This window comes from Elgaria multicarinata, chromosome 2 (genome assembly GCF_023053635.1).
Source record: "Elgaria multicarinata webbii isolate HBS135686 ecotype San Diego chromosome 2, rElgMul1.1.pri, whole genome shotgun sequence".
NCBI lineage: Eukaryota > Metazoa > Chordata > Lepidosauria > Squamata > Anguidae > Elgaria > Elgaria multicarinata.
This window is the reverse complement of record NC_086172.1, coordinates 148703559-148716042: the sequence shown is the minus strand read 5'-3', so window position 1 is coordinate 148716042 and position 12484 is coordinate 148703559. Positions and strand designations below refer to the sequence as shown.

Here is a 12484-nt window from a genome sequence, read left to right as displayed (position 1 = left end):
AGTGTCACTGGGGTGGCATTCAAGCCTGGAAAGGGCTGGCCCAATTACAGAGCGTGAGAGGGAGTCTAGGAAAGGAGCGCCATACTCTTTAAAATTGCTCCCCCAACATGGTATCCTTTCTTCCTTCCTTTCTTTCTTTAATTTATTAATCAGATTTATATACTGCTTTCCACAAAGTTTCAAAGGAGCGAACGTACAATGCCATGCCATCAAACTACTATAAAGTATAACATTAAAACTACACAACAATAAAATGAATATTCAGTTGTAAAACTGCACACTCTACTGCGTACTGCGGGCCATAGCTGGCCGGAGCACAATTCAGAAAAAGCCTGTGTGAAGACATGGTTCTTGAGAAGTTGGCTGGCTGAGGCGTGCTGGGAAACGTAGGCCTTTTTACTTCTAAACATGCATAGGATTCTGCCCTGTAGGTCAGAACTGGGGGCCTGTCTAATGACAGTTGGTAACACATTGAGCAAGTGGGTGCTGTGACTACAACTGCTCCTGAGGTAACTTCAGGAGCCTGTGACACCCTCAGAAGTGCTTCCTTGGATAATCACAAAGATCAGGCAGGGACATGAAGGGTGAGGCGATCCCTAAGGTAACTTGGTCCCAAGGTATTTAAGGCTTTATATGTTAACAACACTTTAAACATCACCTGGTAGTTAATTGGCAGCCAGTATGGTTCTTTCAGTAAAAGTGTAACATGCTGTCAGAAATAGGGCCCAGTTAGAAGCCTCGCCCCACGACCAGCTGCAGCTTACGGACCAAGTCTATGGGTAGCCCCACATGGAGCACATTACAATAATCCAGTCTCGAAGTTACCAGGGCCTGAACCAAGTTAAACTATCACAGCAGGCCTGGTGCAAACTCTCTCACCGCTTGAAGCGGGAAAGAACCTGTGCCGTCATCACCGCAGTGCTCTCCTTGCCACCATATCACAGATGGCCTCCCATTGCAGCGGCTACTTCCCTGCCACCTCCAGTGAGCATGCCAGAGAGTCCCACTGACCACTTTCCTGCCATGTCATTTGCTGCAGTGAAAGAGTGTAGTAGCATCTATGTGTTACGCGTCAGAGTACTCACAGTACTCTGTGAGTGTACACAGTACACTCACAGCGGTGTACTAATCGTGCTGCTCCATCTTATTGTTCCTTGAATTGCTCTGTGTACTACTGACAAAACAGCAAGGAACACAATCCTTTTTGCATGTTATAAAAAGTGATGGTTTTCTTTCTCCACTGCTAAGCTTCCTTTTGGATTCATTTGGTTCTTTCCACTCTAGTCTTATAGTTTTATTTCAATTTCTCCTCCATTGTTCTGAGGAAACTCATGAAACGTGCCCTCTGATGGCATAGTAGTTAAGATAAGAGCAAGTTCAGAGAGTGCATAAATCTTGAAATCTGTCCCAAGGAGCAAGAACCACCAAGAGAAGGTTGATTAAGAGAAGAGATTTGCTAACTAATAGGATTCACTCCCTTTCAACCCTGCATGGAGATCTTGATATATATATATTTCCAGAAGTGCACTTTGCTAAACCCCACAGTACACATGTATTGAGATGCTTCTATTGTGTGGATCCCCAAATGACCCCAGCAGTGCACACCAAAGAAAATCAGGCCAGAATCAGCACAACCAAAGCAAACTACACAACCAGTTTTCTGTTGAAAACAGCAAAAGGGTATTTGCTTCTTTAAGCAACGCCTCCCTCCCTAGTGCTTCTGGGTTCACCTCTAAACCAGCCTTCCCCAACCTGGCGCCCTGCAAATGTATTGAACTACAACTGCTATCACCCCCAGCCAGCTGCCTGGGAATGATGGGAGTTGTAGTCTGAATATCCAAAGGACACCAGGATGGGAAAAGCTGCTCTAAACCAAAGGTTCAGGAAACTGCCAAACATCTCCTTCACCACAAGACCAATTCTGGCATCACATGTTGTTTCATTCCATTGCCAAGTGGTGGCATCGACAGAAAATGGCATCTCCTGTTTTCATTCCCCGCAATGGCCCCATTCAGACAACATGCTAAACCAGGCTGCTTTCGTTAACCATTTTGTGGTTAAGCAGCCTGGTTTAGCGTGTTGTCTGAACAGGCCCAAAGTGTGTATGTGAGTTCAAACTTACTCAGAGTTCAAACTGACTGGTTGTGTTGAACCTTCCTGGTATTCCATCTTTTCTAATATCAAGTCCTGTCACTGATTTTTTAGAATTGCTGCTTGGTATCCCAGAATGCTATGGGCTAGAATATGTGAGCAATGCTGGGCCAGGTGACTTCTGTGTGCCAATGGGCCCTTCTACCCACTGAAACTGAGCTTACGTAGAGCTGTTGTTCCAATACTGAAAGCATCGTGCTGTACAGAGATTGCTGAGCTGGGGATGCAAAGAAGAGCATTCTGCTAGTTGTTAAAAGAGAGCACCTCTTTCTTTCTTTAGACAGTGAATTCAGGACAAAGTTAAGACTTTGTCTCTGCCTGCTATTCTGCCCTGGTTTGATGAGGCTTTGAGTCTCTAGGATTTTAAATCTAGCATCTTCAGCAGAATCACATTCACAGACTCTTCCCTATGTAAAAAAATAAAATAATGCACCATCTCTGCAGAATGCCAGTAATACACCCATTTGGTTGCACATAAACCTGTGTATAGGTATGTACACATATGCACACACATTCACACATTACCTTTAGAAAGTCAAAGCATCTGAACATGTGGGCCACCTTTTCAGCATTTCTCCCCTCATTAAGGAAGTCCAATTCGAGAGGCAAGTTCTTCTTAGCTTCATCCACCAACCACATGAACTCAAAGTCTGGAAAGATCTGCTTCACAGCCAAGACAAGGATCTGAAACCAAGCAGTGAAACTGTAAATTCCCACAGGTCGCTTGGACCTCCTGCTGGATGGCAATGCAGTGCCAGAGAGCTACAGGAAGCCCGTACTGAAAGTCACCTCTGGAAGAACCACTTTTTGCTGCAATACAAGAGCCCACAAAACCATTATACCGGATGCAAATATGGGATTAGTGTGTGCCCCATTAGCAGAGGTCCTTCTTTCAAACCGCCTTCAACTCGGGGGGGGGGGGGGCAGTGTTTTCTGACTCTGGGCTTTGAATTCAAGAAGGCAACCCAAGGAGGGAGGGTGTTTTAGGAAGATCTATATTATTTTATTCACAGGATTGGCCTTTTCCCCCCATGTTGACTTCAAAAGAAATTGCCAGTTTCTCATAACCCAGCCTAAAAAATAGATTATCTTAAATTCACACAAGTGTCTTTAAGTTAGGGGTGCAGAACCACAGGCCTGGAGGCCAAATCTGCCCCTTCATGAGTCTTGTTCTGGCCCTCGGGGGTTCCCCAGAAAGCCCCCCCAACACCAATTATTTGGTGGTTTCCTGGCTTTTGTGCAGTTCCCCCCCATTCTATAAGATTGAAATGCTTCTTAATTAGTGGCAGTAAGATCTTTAAGCTAAAAGGGGCTAGCCCCACCCCTTCTGCCTTTGGCCCCACCCACCACTAGAATAGGGTCCCCTGAGAAATTTTCTGAAATGGAGGTTCTGCACCCCTGCTCTATGTTATACAAGTTAGAAGATGGGGGAAGAGAGTCTTGTGATCAGATCCAACATACATTGAACTCCCCAATATTACATGTACAGCACACCCCATCTTTGAGATCCATGGCAGAGATATGATAACAAGGCAATCCAGTGTGTATCAGACACCTTCACAGGACCTCCCCTTCCCATGGATTTTTGTCAAGAGGTGGCTCCACAGATCACCTACAGGTGGGGAGGAAATGATTGTGTGAATCCCTGTTGCATGTGATCAAAACTGTGAACATCTCTGAGATGGGTTATGTGAAGCAGACAGCCTTTTTCCACCTCTACGTTTTCTGAGCTGATAAGTCACTGTCCTGTCAGGAAAAACCTTTTTGAACAGTCAAGACATGAAAATCAGATTTATCTACCAGCGGTAGACAGATGAAACACTCTCCAAACTGGTCCCATAAATCAGCCGCTCTCAGTAGAACACATTTTGTTGACCTAGTTTTATATTTTAACATTGAATTTTTAGAGTAATATAAAGTGATCACACCTCCTCTGCCCAGTAAAAAAGAAAAAAGAAATGTCAATGATTTTAATAAGCCTAGTCAATGGGATCCACTAAGCATCTCTGCCCTCCTAGAGGTTGTTACAGAAATGCATTTGCATACAGCTGTAATACAAACTACTTTAAAAAAATACACTTGACAGCAGACTTGGTCTAACTTTTGCGACAAAATATTGTGAACATAATGGTTGCTTCCACATAGTACTCTAGAATTGCCATCTTTTGTTCACTTATTTTATGGACAATCCATATGGTGTCATGGCTAGCCCATTGCATATTGTGTCCTGTGTTGTCCTTCCATCTTTTTGCAGACTTGATGTGTGGCGCTGCTTCTTTTTTCAACCAAAAAAGCAACTGCAGCCTGCTAATGTGCCTTTAATTATACCACCTTCCTCTTTGCTGACCCTATTATTGCTTGATGATCATTATGGCAGCAACGGTTACTTATGCATAGCCTCTTAACTGCCACTTAATTCGTCAGCTCCTTTCTGTTTCCTTTTATTTTATTTTATTATATTTAGCGGTATATAAATATTACGAATAAATAAATACATATCGAGTAGTATGGGTACTAGAGACAGATCAGGGATTCTGCTGATGCAATGATCACCTTGCTTCCTAACAATCTCTCTACCTTGTCTGCTCAATGTCATTCTGTATAGTGCCTTGTATAATAATGGTGCTAAATAAACGTGTGTGTAAATCAGGGGTGGGCAACCTTTTTTGTATTGAGGGCCATATTCCTCCATGTTGTGGGAGGGCTTGCTTAGGGTGACTGTATGAAAAAGAGGACAGGGCTCCTGTATCTTTAACAGTTGCATAGAAAAGGGAATTTCAGCAGGTGTCATTTGTATATATGGAGAATCTGGTGAAATTTCCTCTTCATCACAACAGTTAAAATTGCAGGAGCCCGGGGTTGGGGGGCAGCATTTTCGCCATCCCAGGATGGCTCTCAGCATGCTGGGGTGCTGAGTTTTTCAAAAAAACTTACATTTCCCCCGTATCGCAGCTGCAATGTAGTGGGGGAAAACAAACGCCGCACCAGGAATACCCCTCTTGATTTCTGGGATGACGCACTGCTGTTTAGACACAGGGGGACGATCCCGGAAGCAGGTAAGCCTGGGATCCTCCCCACCTTTCCCATTCTGGAAGGCCTCAAGGTGTAGCCGAGGCCTTAAACAGTTGTATAGAAAATGGTCACCCTACCCCTGCTGGCAGTGGATGAAGCCAAAGCCAATGGTAGGCAGAGCCAGAGCCAAAAGTGGGCAGGCCAACCCTTTTCTCTTCCTGTTACCTCCTTTTGTCTCTTTCCTTCTTCCTTCCTTCCTTCCTGCCTAGCAGGCTGCCATGGAAGGGACAGGTCACTCTTGCCAGAGGTCCGAACTGATCGCTTGCAGAGGGCTTTTGACATTAGGCTGAGGACCGCATGAAATTGGGCCATTGGGCCGCAGGTTGCCCATTCCTGCTCAGTGAAAGGATGCTCATTATCTCAGGTACACAAAGATGAGCTGAATTCAAAATTCTGTGCAAGCACACACGTTCAGCCCAAAACTCCCAACAGCCACCTGAGCTGGCCATCCAGCTAACAGAACCATAGTGGCGGAAGAGATCTGACGTTCCAATCTGACTTGTGATAAGAGATGCATTTCCTAAGCTCAGAAGGCGATCTGCAGAGGTGGCCACAGATGTGCACTGATTTACCTCCATCAGTAGGATATCCATAGAGCTCTGCGCTTGAACCTTAGGATGCTGGACTTTCACCGCAACTGTCCTCCCATCCTGCAGCACAGCCTTGTGGACCTGGGCCAGGGATGCAGCCCCCAGCGGAGCATCTTCAAAACTTACAAACAACTCGTTAATCTGCAAGGAGGAGGAAACTGTCAGGCTTGCATCAATATACAGTCTGTTAACATCCTAGCCAGTGGAGGCTGGTGGTTCCGATGTCAGTGGGTCAGTGGATCCGCTTTCAGTTTCAGTCAGAACTCTAAAGGAGCTATCCAAAGTATGAAGCTCCTTTAGAGTCCTGATTGAAACCTGGAGCAGATTCAATGCCTCACTGACCTTGTAGCCAACAGCCTTCACTGACTTCAGCCTTTGGCCTTTCTGTATCACAGAGGATACAACACACAAATATAGCACCATTTAGGAATTACAGCGAAAACATTGCTGGGAAACTTGGAGACTTCACATATCATGTGTGTCAGGAAACAAAATCAGAGTTATCTTCAGGGTGGAAAATATACACTTTCTCCACCCACAGGAGCTAACATGGGGAAAATCTAGTGCTGTGGCCTGATTAAAGAAAACATTCTCCAGCAAGCCTTGTTGGGTGATGTAGGACTTATTTCTATCCAAGCATGCATAGGTTCACACCCTTACTCGATTCAATGTACAGGTTTTAGGCTTCAGTCCTATATGACTTACCTGGGAGTAGGCCCTATTGAACTCAATGGACTGACAATGTGTAAAAGATTCAAAGTTTAACTATGTTTTAGATAGCTGGCAGTAAGAAGGATATGTTAGTTTATATAAGAATTGTATTTGTGGATACCAACCCTAGAATGATTATATGCAATATAATGTGATGTACAGAGTACTCTGAAGAAGCACAAGGAAAGAGGAGATTGCATATAACAACACTGCCACATTTCAGGTGCCCTTCTTCCCACCCACATTCCCACCAACTGATGGGTCCCTAAGTGACTGGAGTCAGCCCAGTTCTGAGACTGCATCTTGCCTTTGGGTTTGGCTGTCTCAGCCCTTCCCCTATCTGCTCTTCCAATTATTGAAATAACCCTTGTCATGATACTGGGCCAAGCTACTGCATGTAGTCCTGATCGATGGTGCAGCTAGTGCTGGAATTTGGGGGCCAAAGTCCAGGGCCTGGAACCCAGAGAGCGGCAAGGCAACAGGAATAAACTCCCTTTTATTCCTGTAGCCAGGATGACGTTGTGATTTAAGTGGGTTTAAAATGCAACACTGCCCATGCTCAGAGTATTATTATTATTATTGGCAAATAATGTTGTTGTTCTAACAAATCAAGAATGTAGAAGTAACTGTAAAGCATTGAATGGCATGGGAGAGGGAGAAGATAAATTTATCTGCATGCTTCACAACTAAAGTAATACACGTGGCCATCTAAAAGGGTCCCCCATAAGACCATTCAGTCCAGGGTCTAAAATGACCTAGCTATACCACAGGACCTGATTCTGTGAGAACTTACATCTTACTCAGGAAAGAGCTTCGGAAGTGGATGCTACAATTAGCAATTGATCAAAAATCTGCCTGGGCCTGCAAGGGCAGCGGACACCCCTACGTCCAGCCCTCACGGACCCAGGCAAACCCACACAGCGGTAGGATGGGCCTGTGTCTGACTGCTCTCGAGCCTTTAGAGTGAAGGGAGAAATTGCTTGTTTCTCTACCCTCGCTGATGAGGGCCTTAAGGGCCCTATTTTATGCAAGGTAGCATTATTTCTAGATTGCTGCCGGGGGTGGGGGGGAGATCGAGACAGCAAAGCACACTTTCTGGGGCCTTCAGAAAGTGTGCAATTCCCCTGGCCTCGCTAATGGCTTGGCTGGGGGAATTGCACACTTTCTGGAGGACCTGGAAAGTGCGCTTTGCTGAGGGCTCGGGAGTCTTGCACAGCCTCCCGAGCACGTGGCCTGACTCCTTGAAACGGGGCCACACGAGCAGGGCTCAGCAAGTTCGCAGGGTGGGCCTCCTGCCAGTTCTCCAAAGTCTAGCTACAATACATTTAGCAGGCTGCATGGGATGGCACAAGAATGGCAGGTGAGAAATAGGGCTCATCGAACAGGAGGGCAGCTCTTGGAAGAAATTTCAATCAAGGGACATCTTGACTCACTTCCAATCCTGACAGAGTTTCCTAGAGCTGCCCCATGTTGTTGTTGTTTTAAAAAACCCAGCAGACTTGGTATAGCAGAGGACTGCCTGTCCCTTGCATATATATCACCAGAGCCGGCAGTCAAGGAACACATAATATATGCAGAAATTAAAAGAAAACAAATTGAATGCTAGTGCATTTTTATATCCTACTTTTTAACACGGTAATTAAAGATGGGAGCTGCAGCAAGCCAGCAATTAAATCTGAATAAAACACTTCTAAACAGAGCCTACATGCAAAGCGTTCCACAGAAATCTTTTGTGCTGCTGAAGGGGTGGGGGAGAAACACCATTCTAGAAGCAGGCCGTGCCTGCAGGCAGCTGCTGACAGCACACACACACACACACACACACCACACACCTGCCTCTCCCCACCCCCAATACACACCTCTTTTACAGTAACTATAACCAGAAACAAACTGACACATTTGCAGCAATTAGATTCAAATGGAGTCTCAGCTGCCTCCAGTAACTCACAGAGAAGGCACCTTTTATTTATTTATTTATTTATTTATTTATTTATTTATTTTATTCCTCTGGCGGCAAAATCAATTAAGTAGAAGAACCGCATTTGAAAACGACTAGTTGGGTGTGTTTTTAATTACAAGCGGATCCATGATTCAGACCTTGTGACATTCCTGCCTTTAGAAAGAATGTCTTGCTTGCTTTCAAACAATTCACTAGGTGTTTCTTCCTACCCTCAGATCTTCTCCCCTGCCCCCCCCCCTGCCCAAAGCAATAGATAATTCAGTGAGAAGTAAATATGGTTCAGTGGAATTGGTAACATGGGCATGGAGATGTTTGGGGCCTTAATACTTCATGTTATCACTGAAACTACTGCACCTGAGTAGTGATTTATGTCCCCTGGGTAGATCTTATTCAGAGTGCCCCCATGGAACGAAGTGAGGCGGGTAACTACCAGGGAGGGGATCTTTCGGGCAGTAGCATGCCAGCTTTGGAACAGCTTTTCAAGAGAGGTTCGCTGGTGCCATCCCTGTGGTGTTTTCGGCGCCAGGTGAAGATCTTTCTGTTCATACTTTTTTTAAAAAAAAAAAAAACCTGCATCTACTTCTTCCCAGCCATCAGGGAACATGATATCGTGACACTCCATAGCAGATCTGGTATGGCTATGTGACAATGTCACAATTCAGAGTGAGTGCAATGCTTCCTGCCTTTACTCTGCATTGGCAAGCATGTTTTTTTTTATCCTGTTCACGGATCTTCTCCCAAAAATATTACAGAAAGGGGACTTGTTCAGAGAGCAGACAAACACTATGGCTCAAAGTACCCCCTTTTCAACGGCTATTTAATTGTTACTGTTTCTTAGTTGCGTGGTTGAAATTTTAACTATTTTTGTGAGCTGGCTCAATCTCAGGCTGATTCAGGAATTTAATATTTTAAATCAATCAATCAATACCCTTAATGAAGAATGTGGATTTTATTTTCAACGCAAAATATGAAATGCCAATGGGGCATTTCTGTTTGTTTCTGTGGCACTTTTCTCCCCACCCTCCATCCCCCAATCCCACCAAACTCCTTCTAAGGCTTCTGAACTTGCCAGTTCAGTTGAGCAGCCAGTAGGTCTACACAAATCCAGCAATACATTAAGCCTTATTTTTCCGGGGCTTTTCTAATACAGTGGCCTGGTTTGCCTCCAATGTCAGTAGGGCTGCGAATCCACTCTTGGCTTCAGTCAGAGCCAGTCTAAAGAAGTTATCCAAGGTTCTGAACCCAAACCCCAATCCCTTAAAATGGAACAAGCCTGAGCAGAGCCCCAGGTTCACCCGCACAGGAGGAGGACACCTGCCGAGTTTGGTTTCACTTCCTATGAAAGCTGGCTATGGGGTGGTATAAAAATGCAATAAATAAATAAATTACATTTGAACTGGAGATCATGGTTTAAAACAACCTTTAGTTACTCAAACCAGTTAAGCAATCCAGAGTTTGAAGTTGGTTTGTTTTGAAACTGGCCAGAGTTTGTTTTAAATCATAATGACTTGCTGTCTATCAAAGTGGATAATACCAGGTTTGATGGATAATCTTGTATAAGGCAGCTTTCTATGTTCCTACCACCAGCTCTAAAAATATTGTACCCAGTACTTGAAGCTATGGATTCATTGTTTGTTGTTGTTTATTCGTTCAGTCGTTTCCGACTCTTCGTGACTTCATGGACCAGCCCACGCCAGAGCTTTCTGTCGGCCATTGCCACCCTTAGCTCCCCCAAGGTCAAGTCTGTCACCTCCAGAATATCATCCATCCATCTTGCCCTCGGTCGGCTCCTCTTCCTTTTGCCTTCCACTTTCCCTAGCATCAGCCTCTTCTCCAGGGTATCCTGTCACAAGTCTTAGGCTTGTGCGGTCAACAAGTATCAAGCTAATCAGCCTCCCCCCACCTGGTACCTTCTAGATGTTTTTGACTATAATTGCCATAATCCCTGACCATTGGCTATGCTAGCTGGGGCTGATGTGGTTTGAAATTCAAAGCCCCAGGTTGGGAAGCCTGAGCTAGTGCATTTAGCCACCGCTAAACTCTAAACCTGGACAGTAAATGAAACTCGCTCTTCCCCCATCAATTTTTGCATTCTGTGCTCAGAAATCAAGTGTTGCATTGTTGCCCTAGGAGTTATTAAGACAGCAGAAGTTGAAAGATTAGATTTATTGTGGCAGATAGTGGATTATGAAGAATAATTCATCAAACGTCAGAACAAACAGACCACAATTTATAGAAGCCGGGCTGCGGCTGTGAAATCTGATTGGACTTCTTTTTGACTAATGAATGCCAAGCTTAATTGATGAGACCCTAACTGGGCTGTCAAGAGAGCATATTTATTAAGTATTTTTAATAATAATATCTGAACATGCGTGCGATATAATACTTTTCACCCCCAACTCAGACACTGTACAAAAGGCCTCTCCCTTTTCCTCAATGCAGATGGACCATGCCCTTATGATAACTGGAGTACTTCTTGGGTGGGGAGGAGGGGGAGAGAAATATCTCCTACGAAACAGAAGCACGAGGCTTATTTTGGTTATAGGCTTTTAACACATGCCAATTTGCATAAACATTTATGTAATGACAGAACCATGACTTGACTTCTGCAGAGTCCCCGAGCCACGCCGTGACTTCTCTGACCAATGTTTAAGTCCCTCCCGAAGATGCTGAGCCATCTTTGAGTCACTTGCCCGGGATATTAACTCATCCAGCTGTGATGTGTATGAATCGGGGATGGGCGAGAAGTTCTTGTCAATTTGGCTTTGATAAGAATTTTCCAAAATTTACGAAGTTCTCCATATTTGGGAACAAAGAATATTTGAAATTTTTAAAACTTGAATGTGGGAGAAATTAAAATGGACAAAGTTGTCTATCCAGGCTCAGGGCTTTGAGTGCTGAGCTCCCAAAAGTTTGGGTTTGAATCCCTGTGCTAAATTAGGGTCACTATCTGCTTCCTCTGAAAGCCTCCTCATCTTTAACAACTATATGACAGCAGGTACATCACGGTCTTCTCCATTCTGGGAATTGATGTACCTATTGGATTTGGCTGGTGTGGACAGATGAGAAATTCCTTTTCATTTTTGATAAGGATTTACCAAATTCCACAAACTTCTTCATATTCCGCAGGGAAGAACGTTAGATTTTTTTAAAAAAAAAATCTAATTTGGGAGAACGTGAATTTGCTAGTAAATAAATAAACATCACCACTGCATGGGAGAGTATCACCAGAAGAAATGGCACCCAAAATATTCTGCAGTGATGCTTTAGTGAAAATGCTTTTTATTCCATTCGAATTTACTCCTGCTTATCATCTGCTTATCTCAGGCAAACACACAATAAGCCAGGCGCTTAATAAAAGGCAAAACTACCAATAAAAATAAATAATCCTGGACTGATAACAATAACCTATTATGATGATACCACCAGGGAAAAGGCAGGAGATGGAAACAGGAGCAGTACCTAGCCAGAATCTATATACAGTACCTTTCTCAATCTGGTGCCCTCAAAGTGTGTTGGCTTACAACTCCCATCATCTCCCAGCTAGCATGGCCAATGGGAAGTTGTAATCCAACACATCTAGAGGCACCAGGCTGGGGAAGGCTGATATACATATATACTACAAATTTTATAGTATACTCTAAAGTAGAGGTTCACAACATGCAGCCTGCAGGAAGTCCTCAGCCCCTTCTGCTATGGCCGCAAAGCTAGCAGCACCTCACCCACTTTCCCCTCCCACAGCCCAACTGTTATCTAGCTTTTCCCTAACCAAGGAGTGTCAGGGCATGGGAAGGAAGCTGCTGAGTGATTCAGTCCTACTTACTTCTGAGGCTTGCCCTGCTTATTTGTGACTAGACATGCTGTTTATGCTCATGCTTAATTCTGAGTAGATGTGCAGGGGATAGGTATCTGGGATGCTATTTGAATGTACCTCCGCTTCATCATCCAGATACCCAGATGTGCTAGTGTGAAACATAAGCGTACACAAGGGGTATGCCAA

General features: G+C 44.4%; 1 protein-coding gene across 3 annotated transcripts in view; it reads right to left on the bottom strand.

Annotated features, from left to right (window-relative positions):
* The window catches only part of ADCK1 (aarF domain containing kinase 1), a 232383-nt gene that overhangs the window by 134157 nt on the left and 85742 nt on the right, over positions 1 to 12484 (bottom strand). For all 3 annotated transcript variants that reach the window (XR_010025105.1, XM_063118921.1, XM_063118923.1), the window contains exons 5-6: positions 5796 to 5954; positions 2677 to 2835 (exon numbers count right to left, since the gene is read on the bottom strand). Coding sequence is in view for 2 of the 3 variants with exons in the window: in XM_063118921.1 (XP_062974991.1) it covers positions 2677 to 2835; positions 5796 to 5954 (318 nt within the window). In the remaining variant the exon portion in view is untranslated. The remainder of the gene's footprint in view (positions 1 to 2676; positions 2836 to 5795; positions 5955 to 12484) is intronic.